This window comes from Rhinatrema bivittatum, chromosome 6, assembly GCF_901001135.1.
Source record: "Rhinatrema bivittatum chromosome 6, aRhiBiv1.1, whole genome shotgun sequence".
Classification (NCBI taxonomy): Eukaryota; Metazoa; Chordata; class Amphibia; order Gymnophiona; family Rhinatrematidae; genus Rhinatrema; species Rhinatrema bivittatum.
In genome coordinates this window covers 352,478,865-352,505,336 of record NC_042620.1, presented here as the reverse complement: position 1 = coordinate 352,505,336, position 26,472 = coordinate 352,478,865, and the positions used below count along the sequence as shown (strand labels likewise).

Here is a 26,472-nt window from a genome sequence, read left to right as displayed (position 1 = left end):
GGGAGGCTGTGTAAGAATTGTGAATGATAGGCGGACTTTGCGCCCATTCCATATAAACTTCCGAAATAAGGCGTTGACCCCCCTACACTCCCTACCCGTTAGCCATAGTGGGGACATCTGCAGGACATAAAGCCATCTAGGTAGTATCATCATTTTAATGAGTTGAATGCGTCCAGATATTGATAAAGGTAGCCCTTGCCATTTCTTAAGTAATAAGGACGTCTTCTCCATTAGAGGATCTACGTTTAGACTATGAAAAGCCCGTACATCCGAAGAAATCCGTATGCCCAGATATTTCATGGTTGTGGACACCCATTTGAGAGGGAAGTGGCCCTGCCAGTGTGGTTGTACTCGGCCCCCAACATCTAGGGCCTCCGATTTATCCTTATTAATCCTTAACCCTGCAAATTCCCCATAGCTCTCCAATATTCCCAACAGGGGATTTAAAGACTGTTGGGGATTCGTGAGGTAAATCAATATGTCATCCGCAAATGCGACTATCGAGAACACTGTATCAGATTTTAAAAGTAGAAAACTACATTTTTTTTTTTAAATCTGGAATCTGGTGCCAATGATGACCCAAGCTCTGGGAGTTTTGCTAGACTAAACGGTGAAGGTCTGTTCTATTAAAGCATTGACTATCTTCCCAGCCTGACCGCTGTGCTGTGTAAATGGAAGAGAGAAAAGAAAAAAAAAAAATAGAATCGCAGCACAAGTCATGTTTGGGATGCAGAGGTTGTCTTTCATACTTCTGGGTTTTTTTTGTTTTTTTTAAGAGGTCATGGGGGCCAGTAGGTGCCTTTCTAGACCCCAACACGGGCCAGATGTTTTCCTTTGCCCAGTGCCAAGCTCTTCTGGGATTTCGATCTCGTCATTTTCTTTTATATGGGCATCTCCGAGCAGGACTCCTAGCCATAATGCGGGGTACTGAGGGGCAGCTGGAGAACTCCACCTACCAAGACTTAATTTCATGTTTTCAAATGCGGAAGGTTCATTATCATGCTTGTATTCTTTTTATACTGCTGTACAGCCTTACCAGATTTACCAGAAGCTAACTCTCAAATGGGCCCGAGACTGGCGGGAGGACATACAAGTTCACATGCTTAAAAACTCTTATGCGTCAATCTACTTAATTACCACTAATGTTGGACTGCGTGAACTGCAACACCTGATTTTTCATCGCATCGTATACTCCCCAGCCCGTGCCTATCACATGGGATTTTTTTCTTCTGCAGCATGCCTCAAGTGCTCTGAAGCCTCAGCCACTCTGATTCATTGTTTATGGGACTGTCCAGCCAGCCAGAGCTTTTGGGAATCCATCCACTGCTTCTTATCCATTCTACTACAAACAGAGGTCTGCTGGTCATGTTCCTTATGCCTTCTTAATAATGATGTTGGGGACCAAAGTTTGAATGTGGACAATTTTACTTTTATAGCTAAAGCATGTCTCAATGTATTTTGCTGAAATGGCTTGACGCTGCACCTCCCATGCAGGAGATGGAGTCCTCCTTATTTACTGAATTATATCAATTGGAATATGGTTCAATGTATAAACACTTTTTCTCACACAAAAAGAAGGTCTTTCGTGAGATTTGGGCCTGCTGTTATAAAACCCTATCTCAAATGGTTCGGCACTCTGCCCCTTTAGAGGGACAGTAGTAGCGGTTTGGCTTAATTTGCAAGGGACACTGTACCAGTGGTTTGATATACAGTTACCTGCCTGGGGCATCACTATGTTGGCTTCAACCATGGATAACATTCTGACCTTTGCTCTCTCCCAGAAGTTCTCTACAGGGGAATGGGGGGTGGGTGGGAAGAAACACTTGTAGAAAACTGCTGGGGGCCTTGCGTTGTATTCTGTTTTGTATGTTCAACTGTTGTTAACGTGTTCTGCGCTTGATACTCCAATAAAAATACATTGCGAAAAAAAAAGAGGTCATGGGGACCTAGACACTGTCATCTACTCATCCAGTTCTAGTATTTCCTTCCTCTGCTGATAGGTGGGGAATAGGCAGAGTGTGAGGTCTGTCGCTATAAAACATCTTTAAAAAAAACCTTATTGAATCTTTATTTCCCTTCAGAATCAGAGATCCAATAGCTCTTTGTGCTGCTGACATTTCTTGGAGATCTGCTGTTTGTTCACTTCCAAGCTGTGCACATGCCCTTGTCATTTCACTATTTAAATTAAGCATGGTAGGGTGCTGCAGAAAACGCACTCTTCAAGAAGTAAATGAATGCAGCAGCTTTCTATTACGAGGCAGTAATAATTGCGCTGCATCTTGTCCACTGCTCTCAGATGGATGTAACAGGAGAAACTGGATTATGACTGTGGGCATTAGCATGAGCACGGCCTCAGCTCAGCAAACTAACATAAGCAAGAGAAATGGTGTCGATATTGCTTGCTGCCCAGCACACTATTGCTAAAAAGTTGAATTCTTATTCCAAATCCTGGCTTGCTCTTTCCTTCTTACCTGTAACCCCTGCAGACTGCACTGTAAGGTTCAAACTCCAGTCAACTAATGAAACAAATGGGCTGGTTTCAAGTCAAACATTCCTTCAAATTTCAATTAACACACTGGAAACGGATGCTGCATTTACTAAATTAGCTCACCTTTTACTGAGCACTGATATGTTACAAAACAGGAAATTTTATGAAAATGTCAGATCCTCACCAGAACTACTGTGTGACGGGGTCAAATGGGAGGAAAGACCTGAAGAACATATTTACTGGTGTGACATCATACAAATCCATGGCTGATGGCCATATGAACAGAGGATGTCAACTGCTTAATAAACAGAAAATGGTGAATACAGAGGAGCAGCCTAGAGCAGTGGGCTGAGAACCAGTGATGGTGGACAAGTCATGTCACCTTCCACTGCCTCAGGTACCAACTTAGATTGTGACTCCTCTAGGGCCAGGGAAGCTACCTAGAGTACCTGAATTTAATACGCTTTGAATTACCTGAAAAGTATCATATAAATAAAATAAATGAATAGCACGCAAAGATCTAGGAATCCCATGTGCTAAGCTCAACTCAGTCCAAACACACTCATTCTTCCCAAAATCACATTTAAGTCGCACAACTGAAATGATCTTTACATTTTATTTTCCAAGCTTCTTTACTTATAGAATACCAGTGAGCTGAGTTCTCCAACAGGTAATATTTTATTCAGAAAACAGTCTTCTTAGTCAAGGTTATCCAACCCCTGCAACACAAGAAGAAAGAATGAAAAGAGACATTCAATATCTGCCTGTTACCTTATATATCATGCATATGGAAAACATTGACTGCTTTTGTTTGGCGAGGTGGGACAGGGTCTAGGAGTTTCCTGTGGCTCCTCTGAAGCTCCATTGGAATCAAGACTGGAAGCTGGCACCATAAGCCTTCATTTACAACAACTGGGGGCTCCCCCTATAGTCCCATTCTCAACTCACTGAGTGCAGCCATTACAGCAACAGTCAGAGATCATGCACTGGGGCTCCTCCTCCCAGGGACCCTGAAACCATGGGCCTTGAATCTGGCCAAGACTATGACCCTGCCCCCCCAGAGGCTGTGAATGCTACTTCTGCAGCATCTCCAGCCCTGGCCAACACAGGGAGCAGAACTGAACTCAGGTTCTTCGCATGGCCGTGCACAGATGTACCTTGGTTAAATTGTGGAATGGAGAAATTACTTACCTGATAATTTCGTTTTCCTTAGTGTAGACAGATGGACTCAAGACCAATGGTTATAGTGTGCTCATGATAGCAGTTGGAGACTGATCAGATTTCAATCTGATGTCAGCCTACATATACCCGTGCAGGCAGCTCTGCTCTTCAGTATTCTCCTCAAAAAGCAATAGTGGATATATGAGTGTTTGGATAACTTTATTAACTTGAACTAGTTGACATGATTTGTAGCTGGAGACCGCCAATGTCGTCAACCGAGAAACGCCGACACCCGGTAACTATGGGTCTAAGTCTGGCTTACCCGTGCTTGTCTTGCTCTCGGGGATTGTCACCCGAGATTTTCCGTATTTTGAGGCAGCCGTGGGCGGGAAACTGAGTCCACCTGTCTACACTAAGGAAAACGAAATTATCAGGTAAGTAATTTCTCCATTTCCTAGCGTGTAGAGCAGATGGACTCAGGACCAATGGGATGTACAAAAGCTACTCCCGAACCGGGTGGGAGGCTGCCCATGGCCCACTTAGTGGTAGCGTTCCTGGCAAGTGATAAGCAGGCACGTGTCACCACGGCACAGCAGGCAGCGATCTGTAGTGACATAGCTGCTGCATCAAATGACTGTTTAAGGATGGATTCCTGACATCTGTCCTGGGCATCCTCGAGTGCCGCTCCTCCTTAGACTGGAATGGTAGTGTGCTTCGTGACAGCGCAGACCATGGCGTCCACTTTGGGAAACACCAGGAGTTCTTTGGCTGAGGGTTCCAGTGGATATAGGGCTTCTAGGGCCAGTCCTCCTTTGAAACTGGCCTCCAGAGCATTCCATTCCAGGTCGATCAGTTGTTGTATGGCCTGCAGCAATGGGAAATGGCGTGAGGCCTGACAGACTGACCAGAAGAGGGTTCGTCTTTGGTTCCACTGAGGCGCTTGTGCTTGGGATGGCCAGCTCCTTCAGGCTCAGAGACATGAGGTCTGGTAACTCATCTCTGGAGAAGAAACGCATCATGGTACGGTATGGTTACATTCCTGGAGGGATTTCTCCTTCCTCCAGGTAGTCTGGTTCTTCCTCAGAGGTATCCTTGTCCCCTTTGAGGAGGCTTTTGTCCTGAGAGGGCACGTCTCGGGGAGGCTGAGAGGGGCCTGGAAGGTTTTGATCTTCTGGTGGAGGCTGTGGCTGTGTCACCGGTGGCACCGATTGTGCCTGGACAAAGGTTTGCAGCCCTTTGAAGAATTCTACCCAGGAAAAGGTTCCTGGGTCCATACTGAAGCCAGCAGCGTTCCCGGAGGGGCCCAACTGAGAAGGGGCCGAGCCGGGGTTTGAGAGGTCCAGGGTTCTATTGTTGGTGGAGCCGGATTCCTCTACTGGCCGAGGGGGGCCTTGTCCTGGTTCCCCCCAGGGCTGCCTCGCACTGTAGGCCCAGGGCAGAGTCCTCCTCGTGTTGCGCAAATCTTAGGTGGCAGGCTGGGCAGAGGACTTGTGTCTTGGCTTTCTTGGCCAGTGGTGCCATGGTTTGGACTCGTAGGGTAATTCAAGACTGGTCTGTGCTTTTAGATGCGTGCACCAGGTGGCTTAGATATGCGCTCCAGGGCATCGAAGATGTGTGTGCAAACTGCGAAGATATGCATGCAGGCCACTATGTACGCTTACAGAGATGCACACGCCGCTAAACGCACAAGTAGGTTATGCGCTTGGCTCGCCGCTGTGCGCATGGCTCAGTTAAGCGGACAGTACGGTGATCGAGGAGGGGGAGGGAATGGCACCGATGACCACGCGGGCAAGATGGCGAAAACGCCCCCCCCCCCCCCCTGAAGGATGTCCACGTGGGAGGACCCTCGTACCGGATTAGAGTCTAGCCCGTACGGGGCTGATCAACCCGATAGGACAGATGCCGGCTGGTGATCTGTGCGGCTATCCGAGCCTCTGAGACCGGAGACTTTAAGAAAGTTTTCTACCTTACCTCGTCTTTGTGTTTCCCGGTCTCGGGCCAGGCGGTCTCCGGCTGTGGGGGGAAGAGGGAAAGTTACCTTCACCGCCGCGCTCAGTATTGCACCCGCTGCCTCTCAGCCACTCCCGTTCCTGGGGGCTAAGTCCACGCCGGGAACCAGCTACCAGACTGAGGATTACCTCTGAGGGATCTCGGAAATCACCTCAGGAACTCTCGACTGGGAGAGGGACCCTTAGGTATCACCGCAGGAGAGCGGGGCTCGTCTGTAGTAAGATTATTTCTTCTTTGTTTTGGAATTTTCTTCTTTGGTCTGGATTTTCCAGCGCTGTGCAAGCATGTGTATAGTCCCGAACTGCTAAGGAGTCCGAGAAATATTGAAGAGCAGAGCTGCCTGCACTGGTATATGTAGTGCTGATGTCAGATTGAAATCTGACTCCTTCTCCAACTGCTATCAGGAGCACACTATACCCATTGGTCCTGAGTCCATCTGCTACACGCTAGGAAATAAAATGTTTTTCTCATGAACTTTAAAGACATTATCTCTCCATGCAAAATCAACTCAATGCAACATGAGTACACTGCTGCAGAAGCAAGAAACTAAGTGGTTTATGCGGGTCCTATTCAGTGGTAAGGGGGTGATGTCCATTTTCTGTCTGTTGGGCAAATCTTTCAAGAATAAAGCTTTGCTAAGGCTCATCTCTCATTCTGGGTCTACCAGAAAAAACGGCATGAACCAGAGCCTCAAGGGGCAAAGGAGTTCAAACTGGCATCAATGCTAGCCCTGCACAATTACCTCCAACACTCACACTGCTCCTGTGTGCAGCACGATGACTGTATGGCCTCATTTACTATATCCCTGGCAGAATTCTGCACCAAATAATTAAATATTCTGTGCATTTTACAGTCTCCAAAATTCTGCACCCATTGTTAAAATAATACAAGATTCACAGTCTGATTAAAAACTTAGGGGCCGATACAAAAAAAAAAAAAAAAAAAAGAGTGCACTCAGCCGAGCGCACTGTTTAACCCCTGGTTGGACACACGTCCAAAGCCCCTTATACAATAAGGGGATTAGCGTATCCAAAATGCACCTCCAATCCCCAGCAAAACTCAGTGCTCATTACATACAAATGCATGATGAGGAAGCTATTAGTTATTCTTCCCTGATCAAAAAAAAAAAAAAATGTGTGAGCCCGACCCGTACACTTTTACGCTTGGAAATGAATGCGTGCCCAGATCAGGTGTTAATTTCTCAGCAGCCCAAAAAGTTGCACAGAAAAGCAGAAAATATTGCTTTTCTGTACATCCTCCAACTTAATATCGTGGTGATATTAAGTTGGAGGAACCAAAAAAAGTAAAAAGTGCTGGTGGTCAGGTTAGGGAAACGGATACTCGTAAAACTGAGCGTCCGTTTTCCTAACCCGCTGACAGCCACCTCTCCTGGGCGCCTGCTGCCAAGGAGCCACGCAATTATCCCTCGCGCCTCCTTGGCAGCATGACCCCTCATTTAAATATTGCATTGCGCACCCAGGAGAGCTGCCTGGGCGCATATTAGGAAAGTACGCGCTCAGGGGCGGATTTTAAAAGCCCTGCTCGCGTAAATCCGCCCGGATTTATGCGAGCAGGGCCTTGTGAGCCGGCGCGCCTATTTTCCATAGGCCTGCCGGCGCGCGCAGAGCCCCGGGACTCGCGTAAGTCCCGGTGTTTTTCAAGGGGGGTGTGTCGGGGGCGGGGCCGCGCCCTCCGGAACCGCCCCCAGGTTGCGTCTCGGCGCGCGGGGATTTACTTCTCCCTCCGGGAGGCGTAAATCCCCGGAGAAAGGTAGGGGGGGGGGGCGAAAGCGAGTTCCCTCCGAGGCCACTCCGATTTCGGAGCGGCCTTGGAGGGAACGGAGGCAGGCTGCGCGGCTCGGCACGCGCCGGCTGCACAAAATCGGCAGCCTTGTGCGCGCCGATCCTGGATTTTAGCAGCTACGCGCATATCTACTAAAATCCAGCGTACTTTTGTTTGCGACTGGTGCGCCAACAAAAGTACGCGAACGCGCCGTTTTTAAAAATCTACCCCTCAGTGAGCGCCCGCTTTCCACACATTTATTACATCAGCACCTTAAACTACAATACAGACAGAAAAAAAGGTCTTACTTAGATGCAGAATTCTTAAGTGTCTGGTACAGAATTTCCCCAGGAAATAAAACTAGAGATTCTAGTTTTCATGGATTTGGCATTTTCTGGTGCCTGAAGTGAGCTCTCTAAGCTGTAGTAGCACAGTAGCATCTACAGCTCTTGCTACAAATCCCAGCAGATGCAAGCAGCCATAAGAACATAAGATATGCCATATTGGGTCAGACCAAGGGACATCAAACCCAGTATCCTGTTTCCAAGTCACAACTACCTGGCAAGAACACAAACATTAAACAGATTTCAAGCTACTATTGCTTATTAATTAATGGAGAAATTACTTACCTGATAATTTAGTTTTCCTTAATGTAGACAGATGGACTCAGGACCAATGGATTATGTGCTCCCCTGCTAGCAGATGGAGATGGAGTCAGATTTCAAAGCTGACGTCACTCTAGATATACCCCTGCCATGACCTCAGCCATTCAGTATTCTTTTCAAAACCCATTGTGGACTAAGCATTGAGAAACTTGATTAAGACTTGATTAAAAAAACTTGAAGGCCGGAGACCATAGCCACACGCAGACATAAGTGCTGAATCCCAGCCAACCCGTAGAAATCCCGATCCAGGGATAGGGAGATGGCTTACCCATAGTCCCTTGAGGATAAGGGTCATGTGCGCTCCCTTGGCACTATTTGTGGGCAGCCGTGGGCGGGAAGCTGAGTCTGTCTACACTAAGGAAAACAAAATTATCAGGTAAGTAATTTCTTCATTTCCTTTTGTGTAGCAGATGGACTCAGGACCAATGGGATGTACAAAAGCTACTCCTGGACGGGGTGGGAGGTTGCCAGTGGTCCAGTTAGCACCACCCTTGCAAAGGCTGCGTCCTCTTGGGCTTGGACGCCCAAGTGGTAAAACCTGGAGAAGTTGTGCAAAGACCATGTTGCCGGGAGATAGTAGCTTAGCTTCCGCTCAAGATACCACCTGAGCCCTAGTGGAGTGAGCTTTCATCTGAAGGGGTAGAGGCTTCCCTGCCCCTACGTAGGCTCCCGTGATTACTTCCTTGATTCAGTGGGCTATGTAGCTCGCTAAGCTGCCTCGCCTTGTTTCTTTCCAGTGTGAAGGACAAATAGGTGGTCCGTCTTGCGCACCGGTTCAGTGTGTTCTAGGTACCGTACCAACAGCTTGCAGACGTTTAAGTGGCGTAGGAGGCAGTAGTCTTCCGAGTCCATTCAGGGATGGTAAGGAAATGGACTGATTCAGGTGGAACTCAGAGAGTACCTTTGGTAAAATGGAAGGAACGGTGCGGAGCTGCAACGTTCCTGGAGTCAGCCGGAGGAACGGCTCCCAACATGACAGTGCCTGTAGTTCAGAGATGCAACAAGCAGAGCATGTCGCCACCAAAAACATGGTCTTCAGCATTAGAAGGTGAGGGACAAAGCTCGCAATGGCCGGAATGAAGTCCCTGCCAGGAAGTCCAATACAAGGTTGAGGGTCCATAGGGGAGACCGGCCACCTTAAGGGCGGTCGGAGGTGTCTAACCTCTTTCAGGCATTGGTTAAAGTCCAGATGCATAACTAAGCGGGCTCCGTTCACCTCGCCTCTGAAACAGGCAACCTGAACCTTCAAGGAGTTGAGAGACAGCCCTTTGTTTAGACCGTCCTGTAAGAATTCCAGTATCATGGGGGATCTTGTTCATCCGAGCGGGCACCCCGCAATCGTCACACCAGGCCTCAAAAACTCTCCAGATCCTCATGTACCCCAGGGACGTCAAGAATTTTCGCGCACGGAGCAAGGTGGCAATAAAACCTGAGGAGTATTCATGCTTCTTCAGGTGAGCCCTCTCAAGGGCCAGACCGTAAGACAAAATCGAGTCGGGTCCTCGTGGAGGATCGGCCCTTGTTGGAAGAGATGTAGGGAGCTCTGCAGCAGAAGCCTCCACAGGTCCGCATACCACGGGCATCTGGGCCAGTCCAGGGCCACCAAGAAGACTAGCCCTCTGTGTCGTTCGATCTTGGGGATGACCTTGCCCAGCAGAGGCCATGGAGGGAAAGCGTACAGTAGGCCCCCCTCTGACCAGGTTTGAACTAGGGCATAGATTCCTTGGGAGTGTTGATCTCTTCTGCGACTGAAGAATCGGGGGAACCTTCATATTGAGGGATGTGGCCAACAGATTTATGGATGGAAGGCCCCAGCGATCTACTAGGCGTTGGAAGGCTCTGTGACAGCGTTCATTCTCCTGGATCCAGACTCTCCCTGATGAGGAAATATGCCCTGACGTTGTCATGTCCTGCTATGTGGTAGGCTGAAATCCCTTACAGATTTAGTTCCGCCCATTCCATAAGGGGGTCTATCGCCAGAGATACTTAGTTGCTTTTGGTTCCTCCCTGGCGGTTGATAAAAGTTACTGTTGTCATGTTGTCAGACATCATACGGACTGCTTGACCCCGGAGCCTGTGGCTGAAGTGTAGACACGCCAATCTGACCGCTCTGGTCTCTAGAGGGTTTATGTTCCAGCATGCCTCTTCCTTGGTCCATCGGCCCTGTGTTGTCAATTCCTGACAGTGGGCTCCCCAACTCTGAAGGCTTGCATCCGTCGTGAGAACTAGCCAGTTTGGTGGGACAGGCTTACCCCTTTGCTTAGGTTTGCTTCCAGTAGCCACCACTGGAGCAGAGAACATACTTCCATCGATAGGTGGAGGCGAATCGAATAGTCTTGAGATAGAGGGTTCCAACTTGACATCAGGAGTGTTAGAGTGGTCTCATGTGTGCCCTCGCCCATGGCACTACCTCCAGTGTTGACGCCATCAGGCTGAGGACCTGGAGATAGCTCCACAGCTTGAGGCGTATTGCGTTAGTGAGTCGGCACACTTGGTGCGTCAGCTTCCTTATCGAGGAAGGAAGACTTTGCCTTGTTTGGTGTCGAACCAGACTCCCAGGTACTCCAACTAAGTTCCTGGAGTAGAGACATGACCCTGCTGGTTGCCTGGAGACTCTCTTCTGAAGACTTTGCCCAGATCAATCAGTTGTCTAAGTAAGGGTATAGCAGGATACCTTCTTTCCTTAGTGCCGCTGCCACAACCACCATAATTTTCAAGAAAGTTCCGGGGGGGGGGGGGGGGGGCAGTTGCCAGGTGGAAAGGCCCGGAACGGATAATGGCAACCGAGTACCGCAAAGCGCAGAAAACGCTGGTGGTCTTGATGAATTGGGATATGAAGATAGGCCTCCAAGAGGTCCAGGGATGTTAAGAACTTTCCCGGCTGAACAGCCATTATGACGGAGCGAAGAGTTTCCATGCGGAAGTGGGTTATCCGCAGATGACAGTTGACGCTCTTGAGGTCCAGGATGAGGTGAAATGACCCCCTCCTTCTTAGGTACAATTAAATAGATGGAATAACACCCCACGTTTTCCTGGGGTGTGGGCACCATGATTATAGTCCTCAAACTGAGAAGCCTTACTAGCGTGGATTCCACAGCCAGTCTTTTGTGCTGGGAATGGCAAGTTGACATCATGAATGTGTCTAGAGGGATGCTGCAAAATTCTAGGGCGTATCCTTTTCGTATGATGTCCAGAACCCAATTGTCCGACGCAATCTCAACCCACCTCTGATAGAAGAGGGATAGCCGGCCCCCATGGATGGGTCGGCCCAGCTTCATGCCAAACTGGAGCCCGAGCCGGTTCCTCTTTTTGGTTGTCTGCTTTGAAAGGGCTGGAATCTTCCCGAAGTTCGAGAAGTGTGGAATGGTGGGTTTCTGTAGGGCCAGAAGCGCTGGGAGCCTCTAGCCCGACTTCTCCTGGGTGGGGGGGGGGCCTTATGACCTCTTCTTCCTATCTTCCGGTAGCCGAGGCACCGGAGATTCTCCCCACTTACTGGCAAGCTTTTCCAACTCACTTCCGAATAGAAGGAGTCCCTTAAAGGGCATCTCTGTGATGTTTGCTTTAGAGGTTGCGTCAGCTGACCAATTTCTCAGCCATAGCGGTCTTCTGGCTGCCACCACTAAGGCTACTCCTCTGGCTGAGGTGCACACCAGGTCAGAACTTGCATCAGCTAGAAAGGCTGTGGCGGGTTCCATCGCCTTCCTGGTAGCAACCCCAGAGCTATCAGCCTCTCCCGAGAGAAGCAGACATGAACAGGCCACCAGGGCACAACAGGAGGCGATCTGCAGTATCATTGCTGTTGACTCAAAGGCTTGCTTAAGAATGGACTCCAACCTCCTGTCGTGTGCATCCTTCAATGCTGCTCCTCCCTCTACTGGGATAGTTGTCTGCTTCGAGACAGCGCAGACCAGGGCATCTATTTTCGGGAAGCGCAGGTGTTACTTGGCTGCCGGGTCCAGTGGGTATGGGGCCTCTAAGGCTCAACCTCCTTTAAAACTGGCCTCTGGGGCGTCCCACTCCAAGTCAATCAACTCCTGGATGGCTTTCAGCATTGGTAAATAGTAAGAGGATTTCCATAGAGACACCAAGATGGGGTTCCTTTTTGGTTCCAACATAGAATCCGTGCCAGACACTCCCAGAACAAGATTCTGGGACACAAGGGCCAGCAATTCATCTCTGTGGAAGAACCTTAGCATGGTCCGGTAAGGTTCCAGGCTTGGCGGGATTTCCCCATCCTCCAATGAATCTGCATCCCCATCGTTGTCCGTGGTGTCTGGGTCCTTGTCAGGGATGTCCTTGGTGTGACTAGGCATGTCCCGAGGTATGCTGGTAGGGCTGGTGGGGGGGGGGGGGGGGGGGGGGGAGAAGACGAGGCCCTCCCAGCTGGGGCTCAGACCGAGTAAGGGCAGCAGTCGACTGCACCTGAACAAAGGCTTGAAGGCCCTGAAATAATTCCAACCAAGAAAAAAGGTCACTGGGTCCATACTTAGCCCAGGGAGAGCTGGGGTAGAGGATGCTGAACCACCCTCTCCTAAAGATGACACAGGCCTGGGGTTGCTCAGGTCTGGGGCGCTACCAGAGGCCGTGGCCGACCCGTCCTTGAACACGGAGGGGCCGGACCTGAAGAAGCTCTGAGAGTCCAGCCCCCCCAGGCCTCCTCACAGTGCTGATTCAAGGTCAAGCTGTGCGGCCCAATATGGCAGGTGGCACAAAGAGTGGTGCTTGTGCTTCTTAGCTGCCGGAGTCATAGTTCCTGCAACTTGTGCATTCAGTTGGGTAGTGCCTGAGCTCAAGTGCACACAATTCTGTCCTGACCCGTGCAAGTAGGGAGACAGTTTGTGCGTGGGTGCCTGCCCACGGTTATGCGCTCAGCTGAGTGCTCCATGGAGCACTCTGTTATGTACTCAGTTAAGCATCCAGTTGAGTGCACAGTTATGTGCTCAGCTATGTGCACAGGAGCGCGCAAGCTTGGGGCACGCTAGGCACGTAGGACGACACACCTCCGAGCGCGTTGGTGCGCGGTCCTGTGCACCTTCTATGGGCACAAAAGGTGCACAGGCGCTTTAGGTGCTCTGGGACATGCATACCTGCGTGTGCGAGGGAAGAGGGCATAGGCTGTCACTGCTGCGCTCGGCTTCCTGCACCCGCTGCAAGTCCACGCCTGGTACCGGCTATCAGACCAAGGCAAACTTCTGAGGGATCTCGGAAATCACCTCAGGAAATCTCAACTGGGGGAGGGACCATTACGTATCACCGCAGGAGAGCGGGGCTAGATATGCTCCAATTTAGAAGTAAAACGTTTTTGATTCTAAGGACTATTGTGTTCCCGATAGGGAGACAGGCCACATCTGCTAGGAGAAGGAAAGATACTGAATGACTGAAGTCACTGCAGGAGTTCACCTAGGATGACATCAGCTTTGAAATCTGACTCAGTCTCTATCTGCTAGCAGGTCCCGGGACCCATTGGTCCCGAGTCCATCTGGCTACACGCTAGGAATTAGTTTATGGATTTTTCCTCTAGGAACTTATCCAAACCTTTTTTAAACCCAGTTACACTAACTGCTGTAACCGCATTCTCTGGCAGTGAATTCCAGAGCTTAACTATGCGCGGAGTGAAAATGAATTTTCTTCGAATTGTTTTCAATGAACTACTTGCTAACTTCTGGTCCTTCTATTATCTGAGGGAGTAAATAACAGATTTACATTAACTTGTTCAAGTCCTTTCATGATTTTGTAGACTTCTATCATATTCCCCCCCTCCAAATTAAACAGCCCTAACTTCTTTAGCCTTTCCTCATAGGGCAGCCGTTCCATGCCCTTCTCTGCACTTTCTCCAGCGCAACTATATCTTTTTGAGATGTGGCGACCAGAATTACACAGGAGGTGCAGTCTCATCATGGAGTGATACAGAGGCATCATGACATCTACCGTTTTATTTTCCATTCCCTTGCTAATAATTTTCTAACATTCTGTTTGCTTTTTTGACCACCACAGCACACTGAGCTGTGACACCAAGATCTCTTTCCTGAGTGGTAACTTCTAAGATAAAACCTAACATTGTTTAACTACAGCAAGGGTTATTTTTCCCTATATGAATCACCTTGCACTTGTCCACATGAAATTTCATCTGCGATTTGGAAGCCCGATCTTCTACTTTCACAAGGACCTCCTGCAATTTACCACAATCCACTTCAGATTTAACTATTCTGCATAATTGTGTCATCCACAAATCTGATCACCTCACTCGTGGTACCCCTTTCCAGATCATTTATAAATATATCAAAAAGCACTGATCCAAGTACAGAACTCTAAGGCACACCAGTGTTTACCGCTCTCCACTGTGAAAACAGACCATTTAATCCTACTCTCTGTTTCCTGTCTTTTATCCAATTTGCAATCCACAAAAGGACATCACCTCCTATCCCATGACTTTTTAGTTTTCTTAGAAGCCTCTCATGAGGGACCTTGTCCTATGAATCCAAACATACCACATCTACTGGTTCACCTTTGTCAACATGTTTATTAACCCCTTCAAAAAAAAAAAAATGTAGATTTGTGAGGCATGAGTAAAGCCATGCTGGTTGTATCCCATTAAACCATGTCTATCTTTATGTTTTGTGATTTTATTCTTTATAACAATTTTCCGGCACCAAAGTCAGGCTAAGTGGTCTAGTTTCCTGGATCACCTCTGAGCCATTTTTAAATATGGGGGTTACATTGGTCACCTTCCAATCATCAGGTACAATGGATGATTCTAATAATAGGATACAAATTAATTGAAATAGGTCTGAAATTTCATTTTTTAGTTCCTTCAGAACCCTGGGGTGTATACCATCTGGTCCAGGTGATTTACTACTCTTCAGTTTGTCAATCAGGCCTAGCAAATCTTCCAGGTTCACAGTGATTTGGTTCAGTCCATCTGAATCATTATCCATGAAAACCTTCTCCGGAACAGGTATCTCCCGAACATCCTCTTCAGTAAACACCAAAGCAAAGAAATTGTTTAATCTTTTCCGCGATGGTCTTATCTTCTCTAAGTGCCCCTTTAATCCCTTGATCATCTAACAGTCCAACCGACTCCCTTGCAGGCTTTCTGCTTCGGATATATTTTAAAACGTTTTTACCTCTATGGCTAACTTCTTTTCAAATTCTCTCTTAGCCTGTCTTCAGGTCCTCTCAGGATCCGCAGTAAATCCCTGAAAACCAGAAGCCCTAACCGGAAGGCATTATGAAGAATACCATTTCAGCCACCCCAATTCATCTCATCCACCCACTCTCTCTCCCACCTCCCCAGCTCATCCTAACACATAGAGAGACCAGGGTACAAGTCTCTCTCCCCCATCCCCACTAGTCTGTCAATCCCCCCACAATCACTGCCTTCAAGAATAATTACTGCCTTCTGGCACCATGTGGTTCTCGGTGAATTTAAGCTGTATGTTGCCTGTATTCCAATGACAACAGAATGAGGGTTTGGGCATCGTGTGACTCAAGCTCACCGACAGTCAAATGGTTCCAAAAGACAGCAGCTGTTCTGGGGTATTTGGAGTAAGAGGTAAGGAGGAACTGACAGAATGGTGGGGAGCAGGATAGGAGAGAAACTGGCATGTATGTTGGAGGACCCCAGCAGTTCCCTTTGTGCTGCTCTCTCTCTCATCAGCACAGACAGGCAACTCAAATTCTGCTCAGTCTAGAAAAACCTCTCCTTTATTTTTATAAACCAAAAATATAGACCAGTGATTGCACCAACTGGCTTGGGATTCAGTCTGTGGTGTTTTCCTCCAGTACTGAGGTCTTCCTCCAACAACAAAAAATAGTTTATGTTCAAGAATTGAAAAACCTGAAAGATTATATTTTTGTAGCAAGAGTAAGCAATATTTCCACTGGTATTGTGTTGGATTGTTTCTAGTAAACTGGTGTTTCCCTGATCAGGCTTATAGGAATAATACTAGAATCAATGTGATGGGCCCCATACAATTACAGAGCTAACCTAATGTAATAGAGAAGTCCACTATTCTGAATGAGCACCGAGTCAATGTTTATCTGCCTCAAGACATCATTATTCCACAATATCTTTTCTTAGACTCTACTTATTCTTATTTTTGTTGGGCATTTGCTGGATTTAAAAAAAGGTTTGAACAAGTTCCTGGAAGAAAAGTCCATAAATAATTAAGGTGGACTTGGGAAATCCACTACTTATCCCTAGAATAAGCAGCTTGGTATCTATCTATCCCTTAGGATCCTGCCAGGTACTTGTGACCTGGATTGGCCACTGCTGGAAACAGGATCCTGGGCTCGATGGACTTTTGGTCTGTTTCAGTATGGCAAATCATGTTTATATGGTATCTTGTTTGAATGTACCTCTCAATTGTATTGCAGGATTTTAGACTTGCAATGCTTATTGCAACAGACCAATTGCAAATTCTCCTCCTTCATTCCCCCACATCTACACCAAATGGCTGAGCCAGTGCATCTCAGGATCCCTTGCTGGTCAAGGGCTGGAAGAGAAGTCTCCTCTGAGACTGTAACTGTTCAACATCTTTCCTCTGCCAGCAGGTGTCAATCCAGTAATAGCAGCTGTCTTCCCTCCCACTTGGAGACCAAGCTCATCTCAGATCAACAGGCTAATCCAGCCACTCTTTTGCCCCACTGAATTCATGGATTTTTCGTTCCGATTTTCCCCACCGACTTCCCTTAGACCTGGACTGTACGGGCCTGTTCGATTAACCTGAGGCCAGGTGTTAACCCTAGCCCAAGTTCGCATTACTTCTGATCTACCTGAATCCTGCAGGACAGGCAATGGAAACAAGAATCCTCTGCACTGCAGTCAAGCGATGGAGGCAGTCCAGCACCTTGTTCTTTAACAGAATTGTAACGGACTGTGAAAACGCTAATACCTTATTTTGTCCCAGATTTAACAAATGAAATAATTCAAGTGATTTGATTTCAATGAGTTGGTCACCAGTAATTTTTGTCTAGCGATCATAAACCCTGCACATACTTTTGACACAACTGTCTTCTTATATTTCAAGTATGCTAAACTTTCAGTGATGCTCAAGTGCACCATTATACATTGATTATACATAAAATGACTAATGCACAATCCCATGACATCACTTGTCCCATTTGGCTGAATTTTCTCAGCCATTTTTCTATTGGGTTTTTGTTTTTTTTGGAGTGGAGTGCTGAGCAAACCAGAGCCTGGCGAAAGTCCAAGAACTGGATACCTAAATTTAAAGAGGACATATCTTTTGGACTGCGCTCACAGTAACATAGTAAATGACCTCTCCCTATCGGCACCCAAAATATGTATGTACATTACTAAGAATCCAAGCCCATCTCAGTCTGGATTACAAAACACACTGATTTTTATCTTCCTTTGCTATGTTTGCTAAACTCACGTTCAAATACATCGTTTGTGCTTTACAAACAAACGCCATTAATATCTGTTACATAAAGATATATATTTTTTGCTCAATTAGCTTTTTTTTTTTTTTTTTTTTAATTGTGAAATTATTTGGTCTATTCAAATATATTTTTAGTACAGAAATGTAAGATTATACAACTTTGGTACACAAAACTGTGCAAGTTTTGCATTTTGAAAACCTAGGTTTACAAATTGACCGAATGCCCAAACAAGGACAAACTTACCTTTGATTTGTAATACCGATTAACACCAGATACTCGCCTATCTCTTTCCATTAGATACCACTGGTACTTAAATCGTGCAATTCTTTTCTCCTGCATGGGGAAAAAAAAACCAAAACCCAACCGCATTTGGATTAAAATACACTTTTGCTCATTCACAGCAAAAGGGAAATACAATTAAGAAACTACAAGAAATTAACAGGAATTTAGCAGCTAATTAAACAAAAACAGAAAAAAACATTATTTGATATGGATGTAAGGAAGGATCAATACATTGATATGAATCGTGGTGGAATCAAGTCATCACTTGAAAAACAGAAAGGAAGTACAACATTTTATAACAGTCAGCAGGGTGGCAGAATTCCAGCAGTTACCAAAAGCTACCAAGAGGCGTCGCCTGCTTTTGATGTCATCATTAAAGGACCCCGGGATCTGTATAAAAAAGGCAGCCTGCTTAGGCAGGCCTCTGTCTCTTTGTGGGACCCGAGACCTTGGCTGCTTGGTTTTTAACTTGGATTGTGAGTTTTACTTATTAGCTTCTATTGTTGGTGCTAGTCACCGTAAGTTTAACCTATCGAGAGAAAGGCTATGATGCTAGTATATTTATTTCTGTCATTTTTCTCTTGTATGGAGCATGTTATCCTGGTAATTGGAGGGAAGGGGAGGTATGCAAGATTTCCACCTGGCATAGGGATCTTCCAGCACAGCAGTTTTTAACCAGGGTTGCCCCTGATTTGATGAATGTTAGTCAAATCCACAGAGGAAACACATTTGCACACTGGCTTTAACGCAAGATCAATTTGTAACAAGGATGAATATGTAGTGGATGTTATACTGCAGCACCATGACTGACTATATTTTGCTTAATGTGGCATGCCCATCCAGTTATTCTTATATTCAGCAAGTCACACAATCAGGGTGGAGGATTTTTGGTTAGGACCACAACAGATTGTGAGCCCTCTCAGGACAGGGAAATACATACAGTACCTGAATGTAATCCACTTTGAAGTGTCACTTAAAAGGCAGAATATAAATCAAAATAAAATGTAAGAGGACCTTGAAAGTCCAGTGAGTGCAATTTGATTCTCCCCCCGGTGTGGAAATCCTCTTGATCAGGACTGAGGAATGGGTGTTTTATTTTACTTACCCCCATGTCCTTTAGTTGAAGACAAATAATTTACTGGAATTTATCATGTCATTAACCTTGCATTTTTGCAAATATTTATTGGAGATGTTAATATTTATATGGATGATGTTTTCTCAAGTTGTACTCAAACATGTTTATCTGTTTTGTCAGCTATAGGTTGTGCACATCCGCTATTTGTTCCTAGACATAGGGCTGGCTATGTATTGGATCTTGTAGTATGTCCCCAGTTATGGGTCCAGAAGATTACAGATCGTTTTGTGTTCAGAATACAATGCTCCATACAAAGCAAAGGTAACTTCCATATTAAGCGGTTAAGCAACACAAAGTGAATGCAAAAGATTTTGCTTCACAACTGGTATCTGAAATTGCAGACCCAACCTGGGATGTAGCTCCCATTGAAGACTCAATAGAGAAATGGTAACTGTTTATCCAAAGTATATGACCGATTTGCACCACTTAAGGAAAAATGGTTGTGCAATTTTTCTAAATGGAACCCCTGGTTCTCTCAGCATCTAGTAGAGCAGAGGAAGTTGATCCACAAGGCCGAGAGGGAGTGGAGAAAATCTCACTTAGAGGGCGATATATTATTCATTCTAACACCTACATTATTGTCTGGTAGATTGAAAAACAGTAATTAACACAAATTAAAATTCACTTTCCAGTATTCTTGACTTGGGTGAGAAGCAGCAAATTGTTTGCCCAGTGCCACCAAACTGTATCAGAAATAGTTTTTCTAATTCTGCATTTTTTATTTTTTTTTTAATCTTCTGATACTCAAAATCTCCTTTCCTCCCCCTTCGCCCATCAACTCTTCATGCCAGTTCTCTGCAGGGATTCTAACCCAAGAGTTGGAAGCTATCTGCAAGTTAACAAATTACTAAGCATGTATGCTCATTTACACATTGATCGTCCTTTATTCTATGAGTGTGACATTTTCATGTTTTGGCAATCCCTGTTTTGTATGTGCTTGCTTCTTACATAAGAGAAAATGAAAATAAACCAACCTAGTATAAACCAAAAGATCACTAACACTGTTCTATACAATAGCAAAACAAACCAACCTAGAACAGTCTAATCTAATAAAACTACCGTATTTTTTGCTCCATAAGATGCACTTTTTTCCCCCCAAAAGTGAGGGGAAAATGTCTATGCGTCTTATGGAGCGAATATAAAAAAAGAAAACAAAAAAAAACAAACAACTAACTACAACCCCCCACCCTCCTGACCCCCCCCCCCCAAGACCTGCCAAAAGTCCCTGGTGGCCCAGCGGGGGTCCAGGAGCAGTCCGGGAGTGATCTCCTGCACTTGAGCCATCGGCTGCCAGTAATCAAAATGGCGCCATGGGTTCAAACGGGGAAAGCATGAGCTGTTCAAGAACTATGTTAAGGTTCCACGGAACTGGAGGCTTAGAGATCGGAGGATGATGGTGAGTTAACCCCTTAATGAAACGAGAGAGTAAGGGGTGATTGGATATAGGAATATTGTTAACTGGTCTATGATATGCCCCTATGGCACTAACATGAACTCTAATGGATGATGTTGCCAGACCAGCTGTGTATAGTGTATGAAGACCAATGGCACCGGTAGCCCCTGTGACATAGTAAGGGCAAAGGGCCATCGGCGCCATTTTGATTACTGGCAACCGATGGCCCAAGTGCAGGAGATGGCTCCACCACCAGGGGCTTTTGGCAGGTCTTGGGGTGGGGGGGGGGGGAGGGGTTGTTAATTTAAAGGTTGGGATGGGGTTCCCACAGAAAGAGAAAGATAAAAGTTTTCTGATCTGGGGAGTGGACCGAAATGGCCCTCCCCAGATCCAAAAAGTGTCATGCACTCCCCTAATTTGCTCCATAAGACGCACAGACCCCCGGGGACAGAGCCGGTTTAGCACACAATATTTTTTTTTTTTAAATTTTCCCCCTCTCAATCCATGAGTAGCTCAGGTGAGCAGTCCAATGGTGTTATGCCCTTGGAAATGCACCAGGTAGGGTAGCGCTTCCATTTATAGCTATAATTTTTCCTCATTGAGAGTTTCCTGGATTCTAACAAGATGAACTGTGTTGAAGTGGAAACCCCCCTGTTCTGTTAAAAGGAGCCTCTCAATCTCCATGCTGTCAAATGGAGAGATGAGCGTAGCGGGTGCAGGAGCGTGTTCTTGGAACAGTAGATCTGAGCAATTCGGTAGTCGAATTGGGTCATTGATGGACAGTCGGAGAAGGAAACTGTACCACGGTTGCCTGGGCCAGGCTGGGGCTATGAGTATCAGTTGAGCTCTGTCTGCTATGAACTTTTGAATTGTCCTGGTAATGAGTTGTATGGGAGGAAAGGCATAAAGGAGGCCTGTTGTCCACGGGATGAGGAAGGCATCCTGAGCGACTCTGAGCGGGCTGGGTCTTATTGAGCAGAATTTGGAAACTTGAGCATTGATTTCCGTTGCAAAGAGATCTATCGATGGTGTCCCCCATTGTACGAAGATGTTGTGGGCTACGTCTGAATTAAGTGCCCATTCGTGAGGATGAAAGATGTGATTTAGCCTGTCCGCTCTTGTATTTGCTACTCCCGGTAGATAAGTTGCTTGCAAATGTATGCAATGTCGGTGAGCGTGTTCGAAGATTATCAGGGTTTCCTTGCAAAGGGACCATGATCCGGACCCTCCTTGTTTGTTGATGTAAAACATCGCCACTTGATTGTCCGTGTAGATCATGACCTTGCAGCCCTTCAGGTGGTCTTGAAACACTTGTAGAGCATTTCGAATCGCTCTGAGTTCCAATAAATTTATTTGCAGGGTCTGCTCTGAGATTGTCCATAAACCTTGCGTTTTGTAAATCTCGAGATGTGCTCCCCATCCCTTGCGAGACACATCTGTTGTTAAGACTGCATTGTGAGGAGGGGGGCTGAATAATGCTCCCTTGGAAAGGGTGGAGTCCAGGAACCACCATGCTATGTCCTTTCTCATCTCGGATGTTAGCGATAGTCTGTGTGTCAATGGTTGTGAGTGTGGTTTCCATTGACGTTTTAAGCCCCATTGCAGGTGTCTCAAGCGTAGCCTGGTGTTTGGAACCGTGAAAATAGCTGCCGCCATGTGGCCTAGGACTACTAAAACTTGTCTCGCCGAAGGTTTGAGTGTGGTTCAACAAATGGAGAAGTTGACGAATTTGTGTTATCCTGTAGTTTGGTAGGTATGCCCGGTTGTGAGTGGTGTCCAGGCATGCTCCTATGAATTGTAGCTTTTGTGTTGGCTGTAGATTTGATTTCTGAAAATTGATCACCAGCCCCAATTCCTGTAAGCACTCTATGACTCGGCTGAGGTGATCAACCAATCATCCAGATATGGAAAGATGGTCATACCCTGTTGTCTGAGATGAGCCACCACCACTACCATGCATTTGGTGAAAACCCTGGGTGCAGCCGATAGTCCAAAGGGGAGAACCTTGTACTGGTAATGTTGACGCCTGTAACGAAAGCATAGGTAACACCAAGAAGATGGATGGATTGGAATGTGTGTAAGCATCCTTCAGATTGATGGAACACATCCAATCGTTGGGTTGAATCAGAGGTAGGATCGATTTCAACTATACCATCTCGAATTTTTCTTTGGTCAGAAATTTGTTCAACTCTCGAAGATCCAGTATGGGACAAAGGCCACCCGACTTCTTGGGAATGAGGAAATATGGGGAATAAAACCCTAAGTTTTGGGCTCTCGGGGAAATCAGTTGAATGGCTTGTTGTTAGTGAAGTAAAGCAATTTCCTCCCAGAGTTGTGGTTGGGACCTTTGAGGCTTTGGAGTGGAAAGGTGAGGTAATGTGGGCTTTGTGGTAAATTGAAGTTGGAAACCGTGTCGTACGGTCTCTAAAACCCATTGATCGGATGTTATCCTCTCCCAGGCTGCTAGGCGAGAATGGATTCTGCCAGATGGTGCTCGATGCTGTGGTGGTGCCTGAGGTATTAAAAAGATGGTGTCGATTTTACCGTGGCTGCCAGTTGTTGGGTCGGCTGTCTCTGGTTTCGTGGCTTACCCTACGTTGATTTGGGGTCTGTTGTTGAGTTTGAGGATGCTGGTAAGATGGGTACGACGGTGTGCGAAATGACTGGTAAGCCCTGTAGGGTCTACGGGCATACAATTGTCGACGATTAGTTCCGTAATACCGACGCGTAGCTGAGTATTGAGGTTGTGATGTCAAGGACTGAACCGCTAGAGCTTCATCCTTTAATTTGCCTGTTTCCTGAAATCGTTCTCCAAATAAGTTGTCTCCCGTACACGGGAGGTTAGCTAGTTTTTCATGCAAATCTTCCCGTATAGTACTGGGATGCAGCCATACCATCCTGCGGGCTGCAATGGCTGTTGCAGACGCCCTGGAAGATGTTTCAAATCCTTCATATATCACCCTCAGAAGGTGTCTAGAACACTCTTCCATATCATGGAGAGGTGGTGGTAACCTGGTCTACCGTTGAGGAGAGCATACCTTTTGTGGCTTGTATGCACTCATATAGATATTGTACCATATAGAATTGATGGTGCATAATGCAGGCGTTTAACATTGCATTGTGGTACATCTTTCTGCCAAACTCATCTAGACATCGGTTGTCTTTGCCTGGTGGATAGGAGGTATGTGTCTTTGCTTTCTTAAATCTTTGCATCGCAGACTCAACCACAATTGATGTGTGCGGTAATTGTGGCATAGAACAGGGTGATGTTTTTTGCATATGGAATTTTATATCTGTCTTTCTTGAAACCGCTGACAGAGAGTATGGTGTTTCCCAGGATTTCTGTAAGACGCTATGTAGGACGTCTTGCGGTGGAAGAGACGTGGGTTCTCCTGGAGCATCAAAAATCTTCAGGAGACCCAAGGTCTCTGTTCTAGGATCAGTCTCCTTTTGGACCTCCAGGTGTAATATCGTACCCAGTTTTTCTAAAAATTTCGGGTATGCAAGGTCCTCTGGAGGGGAATACGGTTCCTGCGGTTGTTCTTGTGGGTCCGATGGGAATCCGGTAGTGCGGATGGTGATGTTTGTGGAGACATGGAATCCATTGGCGTATCTGGATTTTGAATTGGTGAAGTTGGGCGATATCTTACTGGAGATGACTGAGGCTCCACCAATGGTTCCCTGGAAATATGTATACTCGGTTCCGGGGAACTTGCAGATGGGTCGTTAGACATCTTAGAGGATGATTCAAGGGTTTCATAAAACCCTGCTAATGAATGAGATAATTGAAAAAATGCCTCTTTTGTTTGAGGAGGCATTGCTGAATGACCGGTCTGCTTAAGTATCTCACGTGCTTTAGACTCCACCGGGGTGGTTGAGGTAGAGTATGTGGGACATCATGCTTCTTCCCTCTATTGCCTTCTGTAGTCCTAGTAGAATTGTTTGAGGATGTAGATGCATTGGAGGAAGTAACTTGTATTACTTCCCTGTTTGATTTGTATAAGGTTTTGGTACCCTGTGTATGAGAAGAAATAGAAGTAGAAGGGCTTACTTCCCACGCTCTACTTGTTTGTGAAGCCTTTTTATGGTGTGAGTGATGTGAATGCCTATGGTGATGGCCCGACGATGTTCATGTGCGGATCCTGCTTCCAGATGGTGATAGTCTTCTATGTTTTGATCTGTATCCTTTAGAAGTGGATTTTGAGGACCATGAAGTAAAAGAGCGATTTGGTGTTGAATCATTAGAGGTGGAATGAGATACCGCTGGAAACTCATTTCCTCTCTTTAACCCATGTTGTATTGGGTGAGATGAGGGTTTGGCCTTATGTGTTGCCTTTTGTGCCGTATGCGCAGATATTTGCGTCGTTGGTGTCGTTATTTGTGCCCCATGCTCCGTATCTTGTGGCGCCGTAATCTTCTGCGCAGTCGGCGTCATAGTGTGTTCCCGTGGCACCGGGCTCCTCGACACACTATACGTCGGTGCTTTGTGTGTTTCTGCGCCGTATGCGCCAATGTCTGTGGTGCCGTGCGCGCAGGTGTCTTGGGCGCCATATGCGTTGCTTGCGTCATTGTCGATGCCGTCTGCGCCACTTGCGCCGTTCCTGGTGTCTTGTGCGGACGGTGTTTTGAGGACGGCGCCACCTTTAATAGTGAGGCCGAATCCCAGTCCCTGATCCGATAGCCTAGGGCGTCATGGCAAGTCCTTACCTCCAGGTCTGGAGGGTCGAGGATCCCACAACGCTGCTCTTTTTAGCAATGGAGCCGGTATTGTCGAGGGCCCTGGTGAAGAGTGAGCCTCCAAAGGCTCCGACAAGTTTAATAGCTCTTTCATCCTATAGGCCCGTTGTCTTTGGGCCCTAGGTGACATTCGGGCACAAAATTCACAGTCTCTGACTATGATTTGGCCCGAGGCACCGGTAACATCGGTCATGGCCATCCATGACCAACATCACCTTCCCACATTTGCAGTGCTTAAAGCCCAATTTTTTAGACATTTTTTGAAAAAAACAAAAAACGCTGAGGAGAAAGAACAGACTGAGGAGAATCTGTTACTTTCCTGCGCAGCCGCAGAGGGCAAAACTCTGGCCTCTGCTCGGTAAGGCTCCGCCTCCCGGACCTGATTGACAGATCCCCATGACAACATGGCTAATTCAGCCCTGCTATCAATGGGAAAAGCAAAATATGATATTTTCTGTGATCCTATCAGCTGGGAATTTAGATTTGTGTGTGGCTTTGTAAGTGTAAAATAGCTGGTACTGACAAATGTTTAAAACAAGTCTGGTGCTGTGATGGCACCTAATACTGGAGAGAAATCAAAAATCATAACTGCTTCTTACAATATTTAAAAGATTTCTAAACCAAAGTAATAAATGAGCAATGTATTTTATTTATTAAATACTGTGTGTGATAACTAGCAAGCAACTGCACTATAGTTTTGTACATAAACAGATATCCTCCATCCAGACATGGCTCCAAGAACAGGCGCCGAATTTTAGTCACCTAGGCAAGTTTGCACATTCCAGCCCATCAAATACCCGAAATGCATTAATAGTGTACAACACCTTTTGCAGCAGAAAGAAGTTCTAGAATATAGGAGTTCATGGTATAGGACTCTAAGGGAAATTCGGGAGCACAGTCAGGAAACTTTCTCGGGGACAGGGTGCCCTCCTGGAGCATGCGTTGGAGGCAAAAATGGATTTTTTTTTTTGACAATTTGTATACTGTTGGCATCTAGCTACCAACACTGCGGGCGAAGGCGGCTCCAGGCCTCAGCGTCCGGTTCTCACCTTGCCGCCGTTGGTCCAGCGGTGGATGTAAATGGTGGATAACCCGGGGATCATCAAGCAAACGGTCATAATAGCAAACCCGGGCAGGATCTCGTACCACATTTTGGCGTCTCCGGCTCCGGCTCACTTCCAGGGTCACCGTCCGGTCCACACTGCCTTGCGCAGGCTCGCGGGCTCCAGCTCTCGCGAGAGGTCCCGAGCCTGAACCAAGTGCCCAGGTGGGGCGGGGGGACGCTCGACTTGGCGACCTGCTCTGGGACCAGCCCGAGCAGCTGATCGCTCTTACGCGGTCCCCCCCCCCGCCAGTGCTTATATTGGGAAATAATGCAGACGTTGCCAAGCGATGGAGTCTCGAGGGAGACTCC

General features: G+C 46.7%; 1 protein-coding gene across 1 annotated transcript; it reads right to left on the bottom strand.

The window, feature by feature from the left end:
• Window positions 1-3,090: 3,090 nt before the first annotated feature.
• On the bottom strand, window positions 3,091-26,374 carry NDUFA1 (NADH:ubiquinone oxidoreductase subunit A1). The gene is made up of 3 exons (XM_029607829.1): window positions 26,108-26,374; window positions 17,755-17,844; window positions 3,091-3,207 (listed from the first exon to the last, which is right to left on the bottom strand). The coding sequence occupies exons 1-3, from the start codon at window positions 26,207-26,209 to the stop codon at window positions 3,187-3,189; spliced, it is 213 nt and encodes a 70-aa protein (XP_029463689.1). The 5' UTR covers window positions 26,210-26,374; the 3' UTR covers window positions 3,091-3,186.
• Between the last annotated feature and the right edge of the window lie 98 nt (window positions 26,375-26,472).

Excerpts from the sequence above, each read along its gene's own strand:
- NDUFA1 (XM_029607829.1), bottom strand. The coding sequence starts at position 26,209 with ATGTGGTACGAGATCCTGCCCGGGTTTGCTATTATGACCGTTTGCTTG. Across the intron at positions 17,845-26,107 it reads GCTGGACCAACGGCGGCAAG|GAGAAAAGAATTGCACGATT; the intron begins GTGAGAACCGGA and ends TTCCCCATGCAG. Across the intron at positions 3,208-17,754 it reads ATCGGTATTACAAATCAAAG|GGGTTGGATAACCTTGACTA; the intron begins GTAAGTTTGTCC and ends CTTGTGTTGCAG.